The 24,154-nt window shown below is 44.0% G+C and overlaps 1 protein-coding gene across 2 annotated transcripts in view; it reads right to left on the reverse strand.

Moving 5' to 3' along the window:
- Positions 1 to 24,154, reverse strand: part of LOC146063452 (serine palmitoyltransferase 3-like) — a 117,207-nt gene that overhangs the window by 13,054 nt on the left and 79,999 nt on the right. For both annotated transcript variants that reach the window (XM_083175836.1, XM_083175837.1), the window contains exons 8-9: positions 19,804 to 20,023; positions 19,349 to 19,475 (exon numbers count right to left, since the gene is read on the reverse strand). In XM_083175836.1, the coding sequence (XP_083031962.1) occupies positions 19,349 to 19,475; positions 19,804 to 20,023 (347 nt within the window). The remainder of the gene's footprint in view (positions 1 to 19,348; positions 19,476 to 19,803; positions 20,024 to 24,154) is intronic.

Here is a 24,154-nt window from a genome sequence, read left to right on the forward strand (position 1 = left end):
AGGTGCATTCATTACATGATGCAATGGGCATTTCGTTTAGTTTCCTCCTTAAACGAAAATTTTTATTTTATACTAAAAACTAGTTCCAAATCTACGAAGATGTTGACTTCACAGTGTTGTCAGAACTGACTGAAAACGTGTGTACCGTACTTCAGAATTCCAGTGGCGTAACTATAGCTCCGCAGCCCCCGCGGTCTGCGTCTCGCCCGGCTCTCTGTCGGGACCTTCCTGACGTCACGGTCCCGGCCGGCTCCTGCTGCAATGAAAACTGACAATTAGAAAATGGCTGCCCCCATACTGCAGACAGTTTTCTGTCTGCAGTATGGGGGCAGCCATTTTCTAAGAGTCCGTTTTCATTGTAGCAGCAGGAGCCGGCCGGGACCGTGACGTCAGGAAGGTCCCGACAGAGAGCCGGGCGAGACGACGCAGACCGCGGGTAAGAAGACCGCGGGTAAGAAGGGGGGCAGGTTAGGTGGGGGGCACCGAATAAACGTGCGGCGGGGGGGGGGGCGCTGAATAGTTAGTTACGCCCCTGCAGAATTCAATGTAAATCCAAAGCCAAAGCCAAAAAGTAAATAGAACTCGAGCAATACAACTAAACCGCTCAACACGTCTAAAGGGGCATATACATGTAGAGACGTGTGCGAAGCAATTTTGCTAAGCTATTTAGGATAAGAGATTTCCCTGAGTCCAATTGCCCATGGAGAGCACATACACATGCAGTGATTTGTGCCAAGCAATTTTGCTTAAGCAAAAAAAAAAAAAAAAGGCTGGGTAGTGGTTCAGAATGAGAGATCTCGTTCACTATCGCTCATTCTGTACACACAGAGAGATAAGCAGTCACTTGCTAAGCAATTTGACTAGATTTTAACGGGATGCGGTCATTTGGTCTACAGCATGATGGTGGACAGTCATTAGGTCGACATGGGTCTAGGTCAAAAGGTCATTCGTTCGACAGGTCGTTAGTTCAACAGTGTCTAGGTCAAAAGGTTGACATGGGGTTTTTCCACTGTTTTTTGAGCCGACATGTGCCGACAGGCGGTATTTCATGCCCTACCATCCACTAGGGCGTGGTGGGAGAATAAAATAGTGTGGCGAGCGTAGCGAGGTACCGTGCCCGACGCATTGCGAGCGCAGCACTTTAAACTGTGTCCATGTCGACATTCAGGTAAAAAAAACAGTGAAAACCACATGTCGACCTTTTAACTGTCGACCTAGACATTGTCAAACTAATGACCTTTCGACCAAGAATCAGGTCGACCTTTTCCCATGTCGACCATCATGCTTCAGACCAAATGATCCCAGCCCATTTTGACTGCATGCACTGACTTAGCAGGAGATAATTAATCACTTGGGGCATACACACGGAGAGATCTGTGTTTACTTTCTAAGAAATCTAGTCAGATTGCTTAGAAAAGAGCACAAAATTGCTCCGTGTGTATCGAATATCGTGAAAATATTTTTAAGGTTTAGGTCACTTGTGACCACCCAATTTTCTCACAAAACACCTATACAGACTTTGTATTAATCGAGGGTGAAAAATAGTCGATTCAAGCCGAAACGTCCTAAAAAATGTTAAGATTCGAATGTATCCAAACTTTTGGCCGGCAGTGTACATTGTGAAACGAAATAACTGTAGCAGAGCACACAGCAACGGTGTTAATGGGAAAAGCCAGAATGAGGAGTCACTGAATGGACAGCATTTTGTACGTCTGACTATAGATGGGAAAACTGGGCTATTTTGCCACCTGTACGAACACAAATTGTTACCATTGTGTTAGTGCGTGCAGTGTGTTGTAATCTTCATGGATCACAAAACCTATAGGTAAAAAGCCAACAATGGCTCTGTTTGGACCCCATGCCGGGGGCATTGGAGAGAGTCAGCACTCTATTCTTTCCGCAGGATGTTCCAGCCCATTGGGCTCTGTAAAAGGACACACATCCTATATAATATACATTAGACCTCCCTTTGCTCTTTAGGACATTCATTCTATTCGTGTGCGCAGGAGCAGAACTTTTTCCTGCAATAACAAGGACATGCTTCTTGAATCTCGGGGACATTCAGCCATGCTGAGAAAGGCGGCCCTGTCATTTCATGCCGAGACCTTTGTGATCAGCATTTCTTCCTCCGGAGTCTAATGGAACATTGTAGGGCTTGATAGAACATATTAGATTCAATGATTGCTCTGAGAAACACAGGATGTTCTTACAAATTAATGGGTAGAATTATCGTGGAGACCGATAAAATGGACAGATTTCCCTTACTAACCAATCAGCTTTTAGCGGTCATCAATTTGTGTTACAATAATGTCAGTTTGAATGTGACTGGTTGCAATGAGCATAAACTACACTTTCTGACTTGCACATCCAGATCCACACAAACTCAGTCGCATGTAAGTCAGAGGTTCCCATACGGGTACTCAGGGCATCCTAACGGTCTAGGCTGTTAGTAAATCCATGCTTGGCGACAGGTGACTTAAATCAGTACCTCAGTCAATTTGATTGAACCATTGGGGCTTAGCCATGGATATTCTAATCCATGCTGATGCACAATGTGAGCGGGTCATCAGTGTTTCTTCCGACCCACTCACGATGACGCAGGGGGCACAACCCGCTCATGATGTGCACCATGAGTGGGTCCTATCCGATGGCGACACGCACCCGGGAGTATGGTCGTTATTCAGATCCTACCTGCTGCAGGTAGGATCTGAATAACGACCGTCCGACCCACGGGACCGCGCATCAGATCGGTATTGGTCCACACCAGGACAGAAAAGGGCTCAATCACCACACAATCTACATCCAATTGGTCGGAATTGGATCTAGATTGATGGGATCGGACCCTTGTCGTCCTGGTGTGTACCCAGCATTAAACCTGGACCGTTAGGGTGCCTGGAAGACAGAGTTTGGGAAACGATGGTGTAAAAGATTCCTTGGCAGCAAAGGGGTTAAAAATAAAACCCAAAGTGCAGTCATAAAAACTCAAGGCTGTAGTTCCCTGATAATTGTGTCAGTGTCCTGCCCCCTGCTACAATGGTTTTTATGGACTTGTCCTAATTTGCATCGTACTGTAATTCGTTATTTTCTTGGTTTTCACTCATCTATGTATTGTCAGGCGCTATGGAGCTCTTGTGGTGCCATATAAATAAACGTTATTATTATGTCATATAATATCAATCTAAAATGATCTAATTTAGAAGCCTTCACAAGAATCGATCTGGGATGGATTTTTGATTGTCCAACAGCAACTAACTTGTGGGGGCCCATATCAATAAACTTGTCAATAAGATACATTGGAGATGTTTGTGCATTTTGTTAATACTTCTAGTGCCCACAAATGTGTTAAAACACACTGTATTACCCCCAGTGCACATTATACCACAGTGCCGCCCCCCCCCCCCCCCCCCAGTGGTGATGTAGCCATGTGTAGTAACACAATCCAGCACTGGACATGATAAAGGTGACCGTACACCTTTCACCTGCACAGAATCAGGCAGCCGGAGATTTATCAGATCTTCCCAGGAGGAAACAACCACCAATCAAAATCTTTTTACAGACTGTAGCAGTTAAATGCTAACTTCAACCTGATTGGTTGATCTAGGCATCACCACCACCAGTACCCTTTTGAAGGTTTGAGAAATAACCCTCAAGTCTCCATGATGCTACTAGGTGATGCTCTTCTGTATTACTGGCTGACTACCAGCATGATGTGGTGCTGTGACATCACAGCTCAGTGCTACACACCCAGCCTATCACCAACACAGAGGAGGAGCAACATCACTCCAGAAAGGAAGTTTATTTATACTGTGGTGCTGGTCCTGCCACAGGCAACTAAGATGGCAGGATAACAGTCTCTGGAATCCATCTTTCAGGACTTCAGGATACCCAACTGACATATTCACGATAAGGAGGAGGTAAATAGGCCCCAGTCACAGATAAGTTAGGAGGCTGCTTATAATAATAGGCTTGTCTTGTTATCAGAGTATGGGGATTACTTTCTAGCTTTGTTCACGTGCATTTGTTTTATTGAATTTAATTGGTTAAATTCCAACTAACTGCATGAGATGAAACCATAAAATCGATCTAAAATAAAACATATGTACAATAGCACATGAAAGTCAAAACACACAATCATCGCGCCCAGGCTCTTCCCTAGAACTCTACGCAGCCCTTAATGCTATTGGAGGGTTGTGGTATTTTTAAAGGGATATTGTTGGCACACAATCCCTCCGCACAAACCCACGCTCTTGCACTTACAGATTCTCAAAAAAAAAAAACCAAGACAAAATAACCATTAGGAATGCTTTTCCATAAACTTGGGGTTTCCACAATATGAACTCAACCAGATGTGGAACATGGACCGCAGTGGTTTCCAAACATATCCGTGTCTCATCCATTTCAAACATATTAAAATGATGTTCGCCAAAAAGCTATAACCTGGTTCAGAAAAACACAGATTTATATATAATTTACGATGAGTCCTGGTGGTGCGTTATAATGCTTTAAAGGCAGGAGATTTAACAGACCTTTGAATTATAACTGAAACGCCGGGTCATTTCCAACATATGGTTGGGTTTTTCTTGTCCAACTACATATGTGGGATGTGGCTGCTGAACATGCCTGATATCTCCTTGCAGTATACCCTAAAGACCAGTCAAACAAAAGATATACAAGTGTATGTGGCTGGAATGCCATCATATCACAAGTTCACACAGGGCTGTAATTACCATGGAAGCAACTTAGCCACATGAGGTTACCTCTTTATACTCCAACTTGCTAAAAGTTCCGGGCTACACATTCAGCTGGCCAGTGCACTCAGTAAAAGCCATCCTTATATTGGAAATGTGTCCTCATGTGTCACAAAACACTGCGCTGGGCACACTGGGGGGTAATTCAGACCTGAGCCGATAATTGATAGACTGCGCATTTGTATGGCCCATAGTACGCATGTGCGAGGCTGTCCTGCGATAAAAGCCATCTACTTTTTTTTTTTTAAATCATTGGCCGTTCGCAAAGTGATTGACAGCAAGTTGTGTCTGGGGGTGGTAACGACATATTGCCCAGTGTGTACCCAACTTTAGATAGTTGTAGGCTTTTGCACCAGAAATACATACTGCTGATGGGCACAGATGACGTTCATTTGTTGCTTATCGATGTCCCGAGTTTTGAATGGAAGATTGATACCTCTAGATACCCAGGGACAAAGGTGTCAGGGTTGTGGCGGGTACAAATAACAAAGGTCTCTCTGTAGTCCCAGGCTATGTGTAGCAATGTACCCCCATATGCCACAGTGTGCCCCTCTTTGTTTGAGTTGCGGTACTATGTTTGTACTAAGGCAACCAAATGGGGCATGGGCGCAACCCCACTTGGCCACACTTCCCGAATATGCCAGCGCCCCTGTAGATGCATCTTCAAGAAACAAAATATTTTGGGTGAAATCTAATAGGATAAGAGTATCAGAAAGTGAGAGATTTGGTAAAAAAATATACCTTTTTGTTTTTTAAGCGGCAATCATAAGCGATTGCCGCTTTAAAGAAACTGGAGATATCTTACCAAATCTCTCACTTTCTGAATCTCTCATCCTATTAAATTTCCCCCTATATATCCAACTTGCTTAGTTACCATTAAATGAGTTCCTTCATAAGAGTGCTGTAAGGGGAGCAGTAAACTCTGCAACGAACTAAGGCCCTTATTCGGGATAACTCACAAAGGCAAATTCCTTCTCTCTGCACAAGTTACATCGGCCCCACCTGCAGTGCACATGGTTTTGTCCATTTGAGAAGGAATTTGACTTTGCGAGTGAACCAGAATATCCCCCCTGTAAAGAGAAGGCAGAAAGGAAATCACTGTAGATTTGTGGTGAGAACTGGAAAGGTGATTAACTGAGCTGTTTTTAACAGACTCAAAAGTAATCCTATTTTTAAGACACCGACACTTGCAGATCATAAAGCTGCTAAAAATGAAGAGGTAAAATTGTCCATAGCAACCAGATTCTGTCTATAATTTCTCTGAATTGGATCGGTTGCTATGCGCAACATCACCTCTTTACATTTTTAAAAGCTTTTGTAAATTTACCCCTAATTGTAATAAAAAAAAGCATAGGCTTAAGCCGTGGACACAACAGCTGATCTGTTTGCCGCCGATATCGATTAGATTTTGGCGGCTGCCAAAACCCGGCAGGGTGCCAGCATCGGCTGGAATGGAGGGAGGGGCGGCATGGCTCGGGATTGGGCAGCATAGCCCTCGTTCTGAGACAGTAGAAATAGACTGTGCAGCACATTTGTAGTGTCCGTTTGTGAGTCTCAGAAAGTGAGAAAGTGTGAGTCTCAGAAAGCGAGTAGTGTTCCCGCTAGGCTGTTTTAGCAGCGCCCTGCTAAAACAGCCGGCTGCCTGTCCCCGCCGGAAGCACATGGAAGCCCAGCGCCTCTGTAGATGCCCAGGCAGTGACTTCGGTGGGGCTAGGCATGCCCCTTTTTGGCGATGTCGGCGAGCCCGGCCAGCCTCCTTTTGTGACGGCGGCGGCCAGGCCTGCCCCCTTTCATTATGATGGTGGCTGGGCCGCCCCCTTTCATTACATCGGCGGCCCGGGCCCACCCACAATGGTGACGTCAGCAGGCCCGTTCCGCACGGTTTATGCTGCCCCATGCAGCACTGCCCTGCCCTGCCCAGTTCCTAGAAGGAACACTAATACCCCTTTCAGACATACTACCCGGGATTTTAGACCCGGTTCAAACTCGGGTTTTTAAAAATCCTGGGTCCATTGCAGGTGCGCAGGACCCGGGATATTAGAGGACTAAAATCCCAGGTAGAGCCTTTCAGACATACGCTAGTCCCGGGATTGTGCGCAAGCACGTTAAAAATCCCGGGATTTTGCCATATGTCTGAAAGGTGTATTAGTGAGTGAAACTACATCTCTTTCTCTCACACATGCACGAACACAGAGGCAATCACAAGGTAGCAGACTAGCTTTCTAAGCATTTGCTTCGAGCGAGCTTACTGGTTTCCGAAATAAGGTTAACATTACAGGTCACTATGTTGAATAAAAGGGTTTGCCAGGCAATTTTCACACCATTTTTGACAAATTCACTTGGCACTCAAAGGGTTAAGCCTGCTGAAGTGAAAAGTGGAAGGTGATAATGCAGCAGCCAATCATTTCCTAGTTGTCAAGTTACAGGCTGGGTTTGAAAAATTAAATATAGAAGCCGATTGGCTGCTGCGTTATCACCTTCCACTTTATCACTTCTCCAGGTTTAATACATCTGCCCCAATGCTCAACATATTGAGCACATTGCAAACATATCTTGTGTGTTTTCACACAGTGCAGGCTTAGCAGGCAAAACTATGGGTGATGCAAAGTCATTAGCAACTCAGTTACACATCTCCACTAGCAACAGCAATGAAACAAATGTAATAGCCTCTGAAAGGCAATACCATGACTTGTAAATGATTGCCCCTTTAAGAAAGCCTCCGGCCGGCATCCCACGCGGCTGCCAAACTCGGAGGCTATTAAATTTGGCCACACGCATCCGTCCATGTGGGCAAATATCTGCATTTATACCCATAGATGCAATGCGTGGGCAAATATGAACAACCCGGTATCAACCTCTTCAAGTTCAAGAGCAGTAGATTTAATTTTAGTAATTTGTAACAAATAATTCTAAAATTGGTAGTTCTGAGGATACCCAAAATGCTAAATATCCATACACACTGGACGATTTAGCCCAGCGTGTGTGGAAAACAATAACAGGGAAAATCGCTGTGCTGAAAAAAACTCAGTGCATACACACTTTTTCCCTGGGGTGGACATCCGACTTTTTTTCTCCTCTCCGGGCTTGACCCGACAGCAGCATGTCAGGGGGCGGGACAGGCAGACATCAAGCACCGCCCCTTGACAGTCAAACAACGTAATTTGCTGGTCCGCGAATTGGGGGAGGGGCTAAAATGACGCGAAATGTCGCAATTTGCATAATTTTAGCCCCGCCCCTCGCCGCGGACCCGCGAAAACCGGTAATTTTATGCTGCAGGGAAGGGGGGTGCAGGGCTGCCTGGCCAATACGGGGGGATTGCCCACCTTCCCGGGGGGGTCGGTAGGGGGACCCGTTTTTCGGGAGCCTCCCGGCATCTCCGGGAGGGTAGGCAAGCCTGCGACAGTCTGCGTGATCATTGTTCCTTGTTAGTTTTTGAATTAGTTTGTTTTTGTGAAGCAAAAAAACAGCACAAAGAGCAACACAGGTTGGTTGTCCATTAGGAGTTCTTTCAGTATTTTCTTATCCAAATATCCATTACTAAGATACATACATGGGATCCTTAATAGGACACAGCATATAATACCTAGAAAACGTCCGTAGCAACCAGCATAAATCAGTAACAATCCCCTTAAAAGTACTACCAGAGAACAGCTTGTTTTCCCTCAGTAATTCTAGGTTGTTTCTCAAAATTGTGTTGTGACAAGACCGCAGATAATGAAGATTGACAGCAGCGCATAGAGAGGAAGTGAGGGGGATTATGTCTCAAAGACAAAATAATCCAACTGTAGGGTACTATAAACACTGCAATTAGGAATAATAACTCCGCAGTTTTAAAAAAAATATAATACAGTTTACAAAGAGATGATCAATAAGTGAGATTTAGCATAGTACACATAAGAAAAAAAAGTATTAAATTAGAGACCATTCAATAAAAAAAAGGTTTTAAAGCAAAAATATATGTAGTACAACACAAATGCAAAATAAAATTGCCATTCCATTATTATGTACAAACTGGCACAGAGACTTATATCCCTTTCACACCGCAGCTATAACACGGTATATTGCCTTTTTTGAAACTTTTTGAAGCGGTTATAGCTGCAGTGTGAAAGCTCCAGATTGAATTTACCAGTTCTAGAAAACCAGTATTTCAAAACGATTTAAAAGAAGGATTCTACACGGTTCTAAGCCGTTTACTATGCAGTGTGAATGGCTCAGAACCGGTATTTAGTACCCAGGCAACATTGAACCCTGAGCTGGACGTGTTCCGTGCATATCTAATGAGCGGGACCCAGCGCAGTGTATATTTAAAGATTAAGTCCCCGTCCCCTGCGTATGTAATTAGCGGGTCCCGTTCATTACATATGCAGGGGGCAGGGACCTGCTCATTAAATATGCACAGCGCTGGGTCCCACTCATTACATATGCATGGAGCGGAACCTCAGTGCTCACTGCTATCTGAGCCAGGTGGGGGGTGCACCAAACTATTTCTAGAAACTATTTCACCACCACTGTTTTCTATGGGTGAAACGGTTCAATGTGAAAGGGGTTTATCTTGCTCTGACCCGTTTTAAGAAACGTTTTAAATACCGGATCTAAGCAGGTTTGGCGATGTGAAAGCAGCATTAGGAGGGTATTTAAGTAGGAAGTAGTTTGTCGATCATGCCTTTGTGCTCAAAAAAAGTGAAAAAGCATTGTCGAAAAATACCTCCAATAGCGCCAAAAGCAACCGCAATTGCATAGTAGGGTATCAAATTAATGATTTTTTTTGGCTAGCCGAAAAAAATTGTACTAATTGAAAACCTCCCAATGAGGGCTATCAGGAGTGAAAAACCTCAGGTTTTTCGCAAATTTCCGAGATGTATTTTTGATTAAAAAAAAAAAAAAAAATCAGGCTATTTTATTAAATCGCCTGATAAAAAAAAATTATCCTAAAAACACACAGAAAACTGGGTCTGCTTTCAGGGAATTTGCTTAGAGTGCCCAGCCACAAGGATAGCTAAAACTGACTGGGCATGCTGGGATGTGTAGTTTTACAAGAGCTGGAGAACCCAAAGGTTAGCCTGCTCTAGTAGGTCAGGGAGACAGACATTGGTAATTATTTTGCTTTTACTTCTTAACCCACACGGACCGCGCAGGGGTGTGACAATAGCCCTTGCAAAATCAGCTTGGGGCCGGTTTGCCCTGTGGTAGCTGCTTTTGTTTTGCAGCCCTGATGCCCATAGGGAATACTGCCCTATGCTGACCATCTTTATTTACAGTTCCTTATATAGCGCAGCAGATTCCGTTGCGCTTTACAATAGTAGACAGTGATAAAACAAACTGGGTAACAACAGACAGACTTGGAGGTAGGAGGGCCCTGCTGCAAGCTTACAATCTATAGGGATATAGGAGGGAAACACAAGGACAGTCCAAAAGGAAAGCTAAATAATACATAAGTGCCTCAGAGGGTTATGCGTGTAGAACTTAAATATGATAGGCTTGCCTGCAGAGGTGAGTTTTCAGGGAACCCTTGAAAGTTTGTCTTATTGTGCGTGGAAGGGCATTCCATAGGATGGGAGCAGCCCTATGAAAGTCCTGTAATAGTGAATGGGAGCTAGTGATCCATGCAGAAGAGACGCAGATCTTGTGCAGAGCGGAGTGGTCGAGATGGGAGATATTTTGTGATAAGTAAGGAGATATATGCTGGGGCAGTATGGTTAATAACTTTATATGCGTTTCCTTGCTTTAGTGTCACATCCCTGGCTGGAATAACATAGGACTGGTGTTGTGAATGTCAGGAGTACCCCATGATTGTCATCCTTATTATTTTGCTGAACCCATATTAGAATAGCAGCCCCAGTGTTTTACATTTTTCCTCTTTATATATATTTCTATGCAGTACGAGGTCATTAGAAGCAGGGCCGATCTTGCATCAGTGAGGAACACATTCAGGGGCAGATGTACTAAGTCATAGATGGATGGAGATAAAGGGCCTAATTCAATGTTGACTCACTAAGCAGCGTCAATTTGCTGCTTAGAAAGCCATGATGTCATGACGCCGTCCCCGGAAGCCATCGGTCTGCCTGTGTTCTCCAGGGGATGGCCCAGTGTTTTCCTGGGTCCACCCACCGTTTTTTTTTTTTTTGTGGGTACATCGAGGAAACGCAGTACACTGCACTACCGAGTCCATCTCTGAATTCGGACCTTGGTTCTTATGTGTTTTGCAACCACAAAATTGCACCACAGAAATAAGTTTCGGAAGATTTGTCAAAGGTTTTGTTAATACATCAAAAATCTTGCTCAAATCATCCAGCAGGTCTTGCAATATACACATGGCAACGAACAGGTGATTAATCAGCAAAAGAGCCAGGTTCTAAGAAGTAAACCAGCCAAGCACATATTGTTCTCCATCTGGGAAGTATTACATATTCCTGAAATGCCAGCGATCTCAAAGCATTCGAAAAAAGTTTTCTCTGGGTTTTTTTTTTTTTTTCGCTTTCAAACTGATAACAGGCTGCCAGCTGGATGTTTAATAACAGCCGAATGAGCGCTCAGCGCCAGCAGACAGTTCCACAAGAATATCCCGAGTCATGTGAGAAAGCAGGACCACACTTCCAGAGAAATTATAAAAGGAACAAAAATTAAATACCCAAAAAAAAATAATTTTTGTACAATGTTCCAATTCTTTGATCTATGATCTTGGTACATTTGGGGCTGTCACAGAGTTGGACCAGAATTAAAAGAGTCAGAACAGTGGAAGGAATCGGTATTCTAATGTAAAGTAGGTACGGTAGATCTCAGTATGTGGCATATTTACTATAAGTTGATTTTAATTGATTATTATCGATATAAAATCAATTTAAATCTGTCTAAGGGGGAAATCAAATGATCTCAAATTTTTTTGGGGGCTAACCAATTTTTTTTTAAAATAAACAACATTTTTCCTGAAAAACACACAGGTTCTCTGAAACCGGTGTGTTTTTGCCCGCCATAACTCCATTTTTTGGGCCACCATAGCTCCAACGGAGCAGTTCTCAGGGGATCTTGTGTCACCTGCCTAAAGCAGGTTGTCACGCGCCGCTGTGGCTTAGCATGTCGGGTACAGTACTCACCCGTCCGTGTCCGCCGACGGCTGGCGTGTGTCCGCTGGGGTCCTGGTCGGATGAGCAGTGATGGTTTTGTGCAGCTGTGAGTGGCATGCAGAGATTCAAACAAGAGGCGTGGCAGTCCAGCTGTCAGGAGCAGTGGCGTAACTATAAATTTTGCTCCCCCCTGCCAAAAAACTTTCTGGCGCCCCCCCCCCCCCAAATAGTGCACCTACACTATATGCGACTTACCTTAGGACCCCCTTTCACAATATGACGCAATGTGTAACGGCACATCTCACGTATGTGTGTGTGTGTGTGTGATTATATATATATATATATATATATATACACACACACAACATGTGTGTTATGTAAATTGTGCTTACCTGCCATAATTCTTGTTTCTGTTGGTCACTTTTAATGGCAGCCACCAGCCATGGATGGGGGAGGTGCAGGCACACATGAGGATGAGGAGGTAGCAGATGTACAGATGAGGAAGGACGAGTGGGGAGAGGGGTGCCTAGAGGGACAAATGTAGATTGTGGCAGAGGTAAAGAAAGGAAAGAGGCATGGATATACAGATGGGCTACACTGAACTGGGACGCGCGTGCGTTTCATACGCGCGCACGTCCCAGTCTCTCGGCGGGGACGCTGCATGTCCCTGCCCCTCTCCGCTTCAGGGAGATGGGCAGGGTTAGGGGGACGCTCGGGGTTGGGGGTTTGAGGGCGACGGGGGCAGGGACCGGAGGCAGGCTCCATTGCCCATCTGTAGAAAGTACCAAAGACCTTACAAAATATATTGAAAGTCTTGCATGCTCATCAACTTCTCATCCATGCACACACCCTGCCTATTCAATTTTCCTTCACGGCCCACTACTACATTTTTCATTTAATTTCCCTATTCCCACATTTTTCTTCACATGTCTCCCCTGCCCATCACAATTATCCTCAATTGCCCCCACCATTCAAATTTTTCTTCACATGCCCCCTTCTCATGATATTTGTGTTACCTGTCCATATTTTTAATAACATGCCCCCACCTCCCACCATTCACATTTTTCATCATAATGTTAGCACATTTCCTCCTTGCCAATCACTTGTCATCAGAATTTTATGACATTCCATTTCCCACCCCTCTTAGCCATTATACCTACAATATCTTATTCACTCCTTACATGATGCACACCCTGCAAACAAGTCCCCCCCCCCCCCCCCCTTTATTCCCACTACATACCTCAGTTTCTGCTGTGTCTACTCTTTACTAACTGTAGCTGCTGTGTAAATATATGTATGACTGCAGCTTCAGCTTCCATTACTGCTAGTAGTGCAAATGGTCTGAGGGGAGAGCAGGGGCATTCACACACATAGCACACATTCACACACACACACACACATAGCACACATTCACATACACACATAGCATACATTCACACACACACACAGCACACATTCACACACACACATAGCATACATTCACACACATACATTCACTGACTTTGAGAACCTGTGACATAGATACACACACACACATCAGATACACACACACACACACACAAGCACAGCATAACTTCAAACACATAGCATACACACAAAAAAGATACACAGCATGTACAGAAAACACACATAGCAAACATACACACAGAATACATAAGCACAGCATGTACACAGTCACATACACACATAGAATACATACACACATGCATACAAGCACACACACAGCATATACACACAAACATACCACCTCCGAGTCCTCCCCCACTCCCTCAAACTTCAGCAAAGTGTACCACTACCTACAGTAGTACTGTACCTACTCAGCCTCTGGCCACAACATTCCACAGGGCAGGCCTTCTCTCGTACAGGACAGGACACGCCGGAGGCTGGAGCTTAGAGGATCTGCACACTAGCTCCCTCTATCTGCAGCCAGCGGCAGCCTGTCTCTATGACATGACACGCTTAGCTGCCGTCAGAGGGGAGAGAGAGAGAGAGTTCCTGCTGCCGGCGCCGCTGACTGACAGCGCGTCCCGACCCAGTCCCTGCACTGCACCGTGGGGTATGAGGGTGCAGGCGCCCCCGCTGCCCCCGCTCCCCCAAGCGGCCGCGGGGGTTGCCTCACGCTAGTTACGCCACTGGTCAGGAGGTAGACACCGAGTGCAGTGCTGCCATCTTGATTAAGTGCATAAGCAGTATTGGCCAGGTCCTTCCCTTGGTATAAAGGGGAGCTGCCTAGGTCCATCTGTGTCAGAACAACTTGTTTCCTGAGCCTGCAAGCAAGGGGAGGTTCCTGCCCATCCTAGTGCCTATGCACTGTGCTCCAGCTGGTTGTCCCTGCTGGTCTCTTATCTTCTGGTTGCTGCCTCTGGTGAGCCACACACCTCAGTTGTCTCTCCTTCTGGGGTATCCTCAGCTCATCCTCATACCCTGGTGGGTAATCCGCAACCATCTTGTCTCCAGTCATCCAATTCTCAAACACCCAATCGTCAACCATTCAATCATCCAACCAACCATCCAATCATCACCTCTTTCAGTCGTCAATCATCCAGGTATTACTATTCATTTATTCAAGCATTCATATCGTTGTTTATACAAAGGACTGCATCCAAGTTTTCATCTTTCGCCAGATTACCATCTTATTTACTTCTTGCAATACCAAAGACGGTTATTGTGTATATTACCGAATACCAGACTCTTTGCTATTATTATTCTTCCATCTATTCCAAAAAGTATTGATGCCAGTTATATTATACTTTGTATGACTGTTTATTAAACCCGCTCGTTTTAACCATACTTCTGCTGGTCTCACCTCTGTTCCTGAGAACCGCACGACACCATCAGAACCCGTAGTTATTATTACACAGGTAAAACAAACTCACTGAGAAGCGGCAGTTTATAGGGGCTTAATTTACTATACAGATAGATGAAATTATCTGTGAGTATACATGTTTTAGCCTGGAAACACCACATCGATTTTATATATAAATATATTTAAAAAAAGTGAAGATGCTTGACATAAACTGAGCAGACCCACACACAATCCATATTTGTATCCCTCTTCATTGCTTAATATATTCAACCCTCCCACCACCTCCCCCTAAATATTAAAACTCCAAAAGCTTCTTTTGTCAAAAGCCAAATCCCTGCGGCGAAAGGTAAAACATGCCTAAATGTAACAAATGTCAATGAATGCGTTTAAAAAAAAAAAAAAAATCTGCGTTTGGCAGGCATCCCGCACTTCCGGTGAACTCTGACCCTATTCCATTTCCCTGCTGGTGTGATTACAGTAACAAACATTGTGAGTGGCTGTATCTGGTCAGGTGGGAATAGCAGTGTCACATCATGTACTGCTGACCACGTCCCCACAGGAGACACATTTTCAAACCCAGGCTGTAAATTTACAGTTACTGGGCTCGTTGGAAAGCCCCGACCCTCAGCTACAAAATGGGCCTATTTGGAGAGTGAGCCTGGAGCTGCAGCTCCGTCAGGCCCATTGTTAATCCGGCCCTGACAGTTAGGAGCTGATTGGCTGGTACGTTGTCACCGGCCACTTAATCATTTCAACAAGATTAATAAATCTGCCCCTTAGTATTTTGTATAACGAGGTAAAAACACAACGTACTGAATATAGTATAAACTTTTCCTTACTTTATAATGATAATAATTATACTACTAGAATACTGTTCCTTGAGCAATGGGTTATTATAACAACATGTATCAGCTAAAGGGACAACGCCATCTAGTGGAAAATGCATAACTTCACACGTAATTAGCTAGCTGTGTGTGTAAGGCCTGATGATTTATTTATTTATTATTTATTTCCCGTTTCTTATAAAGCGCACACAGATTCCGCAGCGCTTTACAGAGAATATTTTGAACACTCACATCAGTCCCTGCCCCAGTGGAGCTTACAATCTATATTCCCTACCACATGTACATGCACACACAGATATTCTAGGGTTAATTTGTTGGGAGCCAATTAGATACCAGTATATTTGTACAAGGAAATTGGAGTACCCGGATAAAACCCACGCAAGCACAGGGAGAAAATACAAACTCTACACAGTTAGGCCCATGGTGGGAATCGAACCCATGACCTCAGTGCTGTGAGGCAGTTATGCTAACCATTACTTTATGACATCCCTCCAATAACAGACATTCTGTTGGGATAACATAACTTGATATAATAAGTATCCTCCCAATGGAGATGCATCAAGCTTCAAAACGTGATAAAATGGAGAGTGACAAGTCAGCCAATCAGCAATCGGCAGTTAGGAGCTGATTGGCTGGCTGTTTATCACCCTCCATTTTATCCTTTTTGAAGCTTGATACATCTGGCCCAATGTATGCAAGAGGCATCGGAACAGTTTCTATAAAGCTGCTATATTGTAAAATCAAGACCCATAATGAAGAGATTTCCCTCCCTAATGCCATATTCAGATGGGCTGCTCTTAATCTAGAATAGCCTAGAACAGTGGTCCCCAAAAACAGTCCTCAAGGCATCTCAATAGCCTAGGTTTTAAGGCTATCCATGCTTAGGCATAATGGGCCTTATTTTAGTTCACTCTTTTTGACAAAATCCTTCATAGATGGGCAAAACCATGTGCACTGCAGGTGGGGCAGATGTAACATGTGCAGAGAGAATTAGATTTGGGTGGGGTTTTACTTCAAAGTGAGATCTATATTGCAGTGTAAAAATAAAGCAGTCAGTATTTTCCCTGCACAGAAACAAAATTACTCACCCAAATCTAATTCTCTCTGCACATGTTACATCTGCCCCCCCCCTGCAGTGCACATGGTTTTGTCCATCTAAGAAGGATTTTGTCAGAAAGAGTGAACTAAAATAAGGCCCAAGGTGACAATTACTACATTGCTCAGTTTGATTATACTACTGTATATGTGCACCAACAGGGATATTCCTAAAACCAGTATTTTTTTTTTCTTTTTTAGAGAGCCGGGATCCATTGGATCTCTTCCCACCAGCCTGTACTGGTGCACTTGTACGTTCAAGTCTGCATCCACCATATTGGGTAAAATTATGCACATTTGTGGAACGTATCTCGGGGTGATTCAGATGGGTTTGGCTTGAGCATCTTTGTTGCAGACTTAAAAGCAGCTCCGTCCCAGATTGCAGGGCACACTTACAGTAGAGAATGTTGCATCACATGATTACCACTTGGCACTTTGGCGGAGCTACCCATTAACTCCGTGCATTCTTCTTTGGAGCAAAGTACAAGCAATTTTCATTCAATTTTTCCATTGACTCCAATTTAAACGTGACCTCTGAAGAGGTGTCATGGGACCATGTTAGGTGTAACCTCTGTAAGAGTTATTAAGTATTGTCATTTTCAGACAATGCCATGCCACCTTTGACATGGCAGAGTATTTTGTGCCTGACGTGGACGCTGAATGTCTGTTGCCTGAGATGTGGGTATGATAATTTCCAAATGCTAGTTTAAATCAGTTCCTCTGTGGCACGGTACGCATACCCTCCAACATGACCCATTCCATTGGGTACAAAATGCTCTGTCCCTGGACTTCCCTGCCAGTGGCAGTTACAGAGGTTGGACTCCAGCACAGTCCAAAATTCAAAGAGAGGGGTCACATCAACTGCCAGTGAGTCCAGGACAGTGATGTCTGGGGTGGCAGTAGGTGTGGCTCCCCTATTTGAATATTGGACTGTGCTGCAGCCCCACCTCTGCAACTGCCACTGGTAAGGAAGTCCAGAAACAGTGTATTTTGTACCTAATGGAATGGGCCATGTTGGAGGGTATGGGTACGCACAGAGGAACGGCGCCTAAGTCGCATGGTGCGCGCAGAGGAACGGGCTGCTCTGCTGCATAGTTTCACGGTTTTGATATGATTTCAGGATGAAGCCGAAAGCTATATTTATATAACTCTATGCTCTTTACAAATCAAGACAGCAAAGACTTTCATCCCAAAGCCAGTTGTACTTCACTGTAAGCAACATTCAATGAAGGCGTTCTGTTCCCTATTCCAGTAATAGATTAGTATAAAACAATAATGAGGACAATGTTCTATGCACCCGATATGCCAAGCGATAAACACATCTGCTGTAACATACCAGAGAAACAGCTCAGGAAAACAAAGTGCTTTGTACTAATAGAAAAATGCTGCCGCTATAAAAACAGTGATTTAGCCTTTAGCATTGTCAGGACGATCCAAAATCCACGTTAAGTTTAGCACCTTATTGATAAATAGCACATAATATATCCTGAAGTCATCATCTATGGCTGGTACACAAACGCAATTGTTTAAGTACAAATCCGACAATTTGGGGGTCTGTGCAGCACGGTTTGCCAAACCATGGTTGAAGTGCTGCGGCCTTGGAGGGGGAGGAACATGGGCGGTTTTATTCTTCAAAATGGCGGCGTGTAGCTGCCGATCTGCAATGTCTGATGCAGACTTCCTGGACTCAGGTGTCCAGATCAGATGGCCAGCCTGTATAGGCTTCAGGCCTAAAACCATCAGGAATCTCCAGCAATGGTTGCTATGGTGATCGGAGGCTAGCCACACCGATGAAGGGAGTATATTTATTTAAGAGGGCATTTGCAAAGCCACCGGTTCTCATCAATTTTGACAGACAAATTTAAAGTAATAAACGAATATCAGCCAGTTTTCCGTTCAGTGGGCGGGACGTACTAACATATGCGATCAACATCGCAGTGCGGTGACCTCCGGCTGTGTTTTCTAGGGGGAGGAGGAGGTATGGCCGGGAGTGTGGTCGGCGGCATTAAGAAGCCCATAGGATTCTATAGGGTATCAACATCCAAGGATGGCGATACACTATGCTGCGAAAAAACACGGTGGCCGGGTCTTATAACATTATAAAATGCGGTAAAACCCCCGAAAACAGGTGTTTTATTACATTTTTCCTTTAGTACATCCCGCTACAGGGTTTACAACCTCTGATAATTGAAGGCTATGGAAACCCACTGTCGGCAAGTATACTGGAGATAAAGCTCCTAACTTTCATCTTACAGGCGGTGACATGCGAGTTTATGCAAAGGATATTTTTCACATCTGCATTAAAAATACAGGTTCATCAAGAAAAAACAACCAATACTATATAAGGTAAACATATGATATAAAATGTATATCGAATGATATTAGCCCAAAAGTAGATTTATGCACATACTTAGGGGCAGATGTATCAAGCTTCAAAAAGTGATAAAATGGAGAGCCAGCTCCTACCTGTCATTTTTCGAACCCAGCCTGTAACATGGCAGTTAGGAGCTTATTGGCTGGCTGTTTATCACTCTCCATTTTATCACTTCTTGAAGCTTGATACAACTGGCCCATAGTAATGCCACAAACAGATGCACTTGGGTGAGCTCCATGTACACTCACACATGATTATGGTATAAAGGGTAGATAGGGACACATTTTTTTTTTTAAAGCGATAAAATGGAGAGTGATAAACAGCCAGCCAATCAGCTCCTAACTGCTGTGTTACAGGCTCGGTTTAAATATTGACAGGTAGGAGCTAACAGTTAGGTTAGGGAATACAAATCATCTTACCGATTCGTGTTCCATCACGTCCCATAATGCACTTCATCACCCTGAGGATCTGCTCTGTCACCGGTGGAGACATAGATGCCGCATAAAGTGCACTGTGTGAATGAGTTCTTAAGTAGTCCACAAGGTCCTAAAGAGTTAAAGATGTCCACAGCTTAGGCAAAGATATTTACTGATTTCATCAAAAAACACTTATCCAAAAATAGCTTGAAAGGTTGGAAGTGTTGGAAGTGTCTTACAGTAGCCCACCAAGCTAGTTTTTCAATTTACCAGTGGCGGCTCCAGAGGAGCACAGTGCAAACTTCAAATAGGAAGGAGCCACACCCATCAACTGCCATTCCAAGCGGTCCCACAGGCAGTGGGTGTGGCTCCCCTATTTGAAGTTTAAACGGTGTTGCAGCCCCACCCCTGGAGCCACCACTGATTTTTTTTTTAAACCAACAAATAAACCTACTTACCCTTTTCCCACCAATATATCCTCCGATGGCACCAAAGCTTTTGGTGAATGTTCCCATCATTACATCAATGTCTAATGGGTCTACTCCGAAGTATTCCACCACACCTCGTCCTGTCGCTCCCACTGCCCCAATACTGTGCGCTTCATCCAAGTACAAATAAGCCCTGTACTTCTTCTTTAGCGCCACTATCTCCGGAAGGCGGACAATAGACCCTTCCATGCTGTAAGAGAGAAAAGGGTAGAATTATGCCGAAATTTCTAAGATATCTTGATCTAGCTCTCACTTCAGTATTTAGAATTAAAAGTGTTTAGTACCTAAGGAAATGTGGCCTCAATGTGGTATGAATTAAAAAAAAAAAAGTCTTAAACAAAACCAGACATCACAGATCAAACCCAAATTCTTGCTGTCCTGGCAGATGAAAGCAAGGTCCTTAATCACTCACATTATATGCTTCTGACTGCACGGAGTGAGAGAGGGAGAAGGAATGGAGTGGAAGCAGCATAAGCAAATATTATGAGGGTTTGTCAACTAATTCCCCAAAAGGATCAAAACTTCAAGACTTTTTTTGCTTCTTCTGAATGATCTATATTGATCAGGAACAAATTGGGAACATTGTTCGGTTTCCTGTTACTGACAACCTCTGACCAGTTTCCATAATGGTTAGTCAATTATATAGAATGGTTTGACTTTATTACAAATGTTTTTTTTTTTTTTTTTTTTTATAAAGACCAGATGTATTACGGTGGACAAAAAACATTTCTGGCATTAAAGTTCCCAGAACTGTTGATAGAGCCGCTTATTATAAACTAACCTAATAATTGTGCCAATATTTGTCCATGTAGAAACATACAGAACGGTCAGATACTGAAAAACAACATCAACTATGTTCCGCTGAAAAGCCTCTGGCCAGGTATGATGTGAGCGGTAGTTCAGCAACAATTCTAGCAACAAGGCTAGAAAGCGAAGAGAGCGAAAGCGGATTACAGCGGAGCAAAACTTTTTGAAAAATGTTTCAAGTTATCTTTGGAGACAAAAACTACTCTTCAGGAGCTTGGTCTGCACTACAGTGCAAATAGAGCAGTAGGAATGTGTTAAGGTGCAGGACTGCAGATACTTTACACAGTTACTGTAATCAGTTACCATCACCTTTATTATTATCATTTATCAACATCGCTAATGTGGGCGGTCCAGTCAACATCACTAATGTGGGTGAGCCTGCCCCCACCCCCGACACCTCTGTTGGGTGCGTGCCCAGCACTTCCCCCTAGCGCTCCAAGAGCCTGCGGCGGAGACAGGTGGGCCCGGCTGTTTAGATGGGTGCAGCAAAATGGGCAGCAATAGTTTTTCCCTTTAAAAATGAGCAGGGCATAACACCCTGCTAAAATAGCCTAGAGTGAACACTATACGTGGTAAATAAAGACAGTTGCAGCAGGGGACAGAACGCTGACGCAATTATCAGGGTAGCAGAGATATATTCTAAGAAAAGCAAATGAGGAGAGAGGGCCCTGCTTGTGAGAGCTTACATTCTATCCTTCTGATGTTGCACCAAAAGAATGACAAAAAAAAAGATTCATTTTATGTACGCATGGGCAAGTAAACAGTTTGCTCATGTTCAAAACCTGTGCAGCGTGGCTGGCCGCAGATGGGACTGGGGGCGTGACCCAGTGCATACATTGGGATTGGTATTGGCACGGTATAATGGTTGGCATTGCTGCCTCACAGCACTGAGGTCATGGGTTCGATTACCAGCATGGCCCTAACTGTGCAGAGTTTGTATATTCTCCCCGCGCTTGCGTGGGCTTCCACCGGGTACTCCGGTTTCCTCCCACAATTCAAAAATATACTGGTAGGTTAATTGGCTTCCAACAAAATTCCACCTACAATGTCTGTGTGTGCGTGTACATGTGTTAGGGAATATAGATTGTAAGCTCCACTGGGACAGGGATGTGAATAATGTGAATGTTTAAATATTCTCTGTAAAGTGCTGCGGAATATGTGTGCGCTATATAATAAATTGTTAATAAATAAATAAAATGAATAAACAACATTGAACGCAGCAAACATGGGAAAGCTGCCAGCAAATGAAAAACAATTGATTTAAAAAAAAAAAAATCGCATTTCAATTTCGATCTCAATACCACCCCCTGGTAAGTGTGTGCCCCAGGAATTTTGGTAGAACCCCGGAGGTAACTGATCCCAGTGAGCCTACTGAAGACAAGGATAGTGCAGGGTGGGAACCAAGAGGGTCCTGCTCATGACAGTGTATAGTCTATATAGCAATGATGGCTAACCTTAGCACTCCAGCTGTTGTTGAACTACACATCCCAGCATGCCCTGCATCAGTTTTAGCATGGCCAAATAGTAAAACTGTAGCAGGGCATGCTGAAACGTGTAGTTCAACAACAGCTGGACCGCGCTAGCCGGTCTCTGTTTATAATGTAGTAAGCTCAGGAGTGCTGAAGGCTAGATCGCGCAGGACTCTGGAGACGCGGCTCCACGCGCTCACCTGCTATAAAAAGGTACAATATTAATCTGGGGGAACTCTCATGTCACTAAGATGTTCTCTTTGCTGGTTCATAAATTACAGATGGCAGACACCAAGGAAACATTGCATTTCATTCCCAAACCCCAAAATATACGGAATGACATCATAATAATAATAATAATGATTAAAAAAATTATAATAATATTAATTGTATACTTTATTTTGCACCAATTTGTTTATTGGTGCAGAACCAAATCACCACAATAGAAGTAACCCTATAATAATGCTTGTGACTCTTTATGCAAATAACCCATGCCATTAAACGGTTTACCAGTGCCCCACAGTGGGCATAGGGAGAAATGCTTGGTTATCATTTGTATTTTTAGGACATACTCATTAGGAAAATGCAGGATTTTTAGAGGGGAGTAAGTACAGGAGTCTGGGGGAGCAGCAACAAGCCTTGAAAATTGGTATTTTATACACTGGATACTGTATGGAATACAGTAACAGTACAGACGGTCTATAGTATAGGCCAGTGGTTCCCAAACTGTGCTCCTAGGCTCCCTGGGGTGCCTTGGAGCACTTGCAGGGGTGCCTCAGGTTCATGGTCCAGAATCAATTCAATTTATTAATGGCCAATGAAATAGGCAAAATCAGTGCTTGTGGCTTCCAGTTAATAATATGTGGGTAAACAGAAGTGAGTCATGTTTCTCACCACATAAGTGGACCTAAGGAAAACATTTAAATCACAACTTTTGGCCTAGGGGTGCCGTGAAAAATATTCTGATACTTTAGGGTGCCGTGATTCAAAAAGTTTGGGAACCACTGGTATAGGCTGTTCAAACATTTAATAAGATAAGTGGTCCGGATAAGGGTAAACATATAGTAAATAAATACACAAACATAATAGAACCATTACTGCACTGCGATGTCGCATCGAATCCGATAGCACATATGTATGGGCAGCATAAGAGTAGATTTAGCAAAAGATCCGCGGGAGCGCGCATCCGACCGAAATTATCTGATATATCAGTCGATTTATCAGAAATTGGCCATAAAATCGTTCTAGTGTGTGGGCACCTTAAGATACCTCTTCTTCTGGTTATTTATACAGTTTAGGGCACAGTCTTGTAACCAACATCAAATGCCCGGTCATTACTTTCCCTAGTGCACCGCCTCCGGCTCAGCCTGATTTACCTACTGTTCTATTATCACTTATAAAGCGATTACTTCATGACAGTCCAGTAGTATGAAATGGAATCGGTACATCTGTCAGAATGAACTTAGGTTTACAGTCATTAGGTCGACCCCACTAGGTCGACTGGCAGGAAGGTCGACATGGGCCAAGGTCGACATGACTTAAGGTCGAATTTGCATAAAGGTCGACATGAGGAAGGTCGACTGGTCATAAGGTCGATATGGGTTTTTCACTGTTTTTTGATCCAAATGTCGACACAGTCGACATGGACACAGTTGGCAATGAGAATCGGACCCTCGCAACGCTCGCTTCGCTCGCAATGCTTCGGGCACGGTGGCTCGCTTCGCTCGCCACAGCTTTAATAACCTCCTCCACACCCTAGTGGATGGTAGGGCATGAAATACCGCCTGTCGGCACATGTCGGCTCAAAAAACAGTGAAAAACCCCATGTCGACCTTATGACCAGTCGACCTTCCTCATGTCGACCTTTATGCAAATTCGACCTTAAGTCATGTCGACCTTGGCCCATGTCGACCTTAAGTCATGTCGACCTTCCTGCCAGTCGACCTAGTGGGGTCGACCTAATGACTGTAGACCTAAGTTCATTCTAATAGATGACCGCTTCCCTATGAAATAGAGGCACCAGCTCCATCCTGGAAGATGAAAGT

This window comes from Crinia signifera, chromosome 3 (genome assembly GCF_055691185.1).
Source record: "Crinia signifera chromosome 3, ASM5569118v1, whole genome shotgun sequence".
Taxonomy (NCBI): Eukaryota; Metazoa; Chordata; class Amphibia; order Anura; family Myobatrachidae; genus Crinia; species Crinia signifera.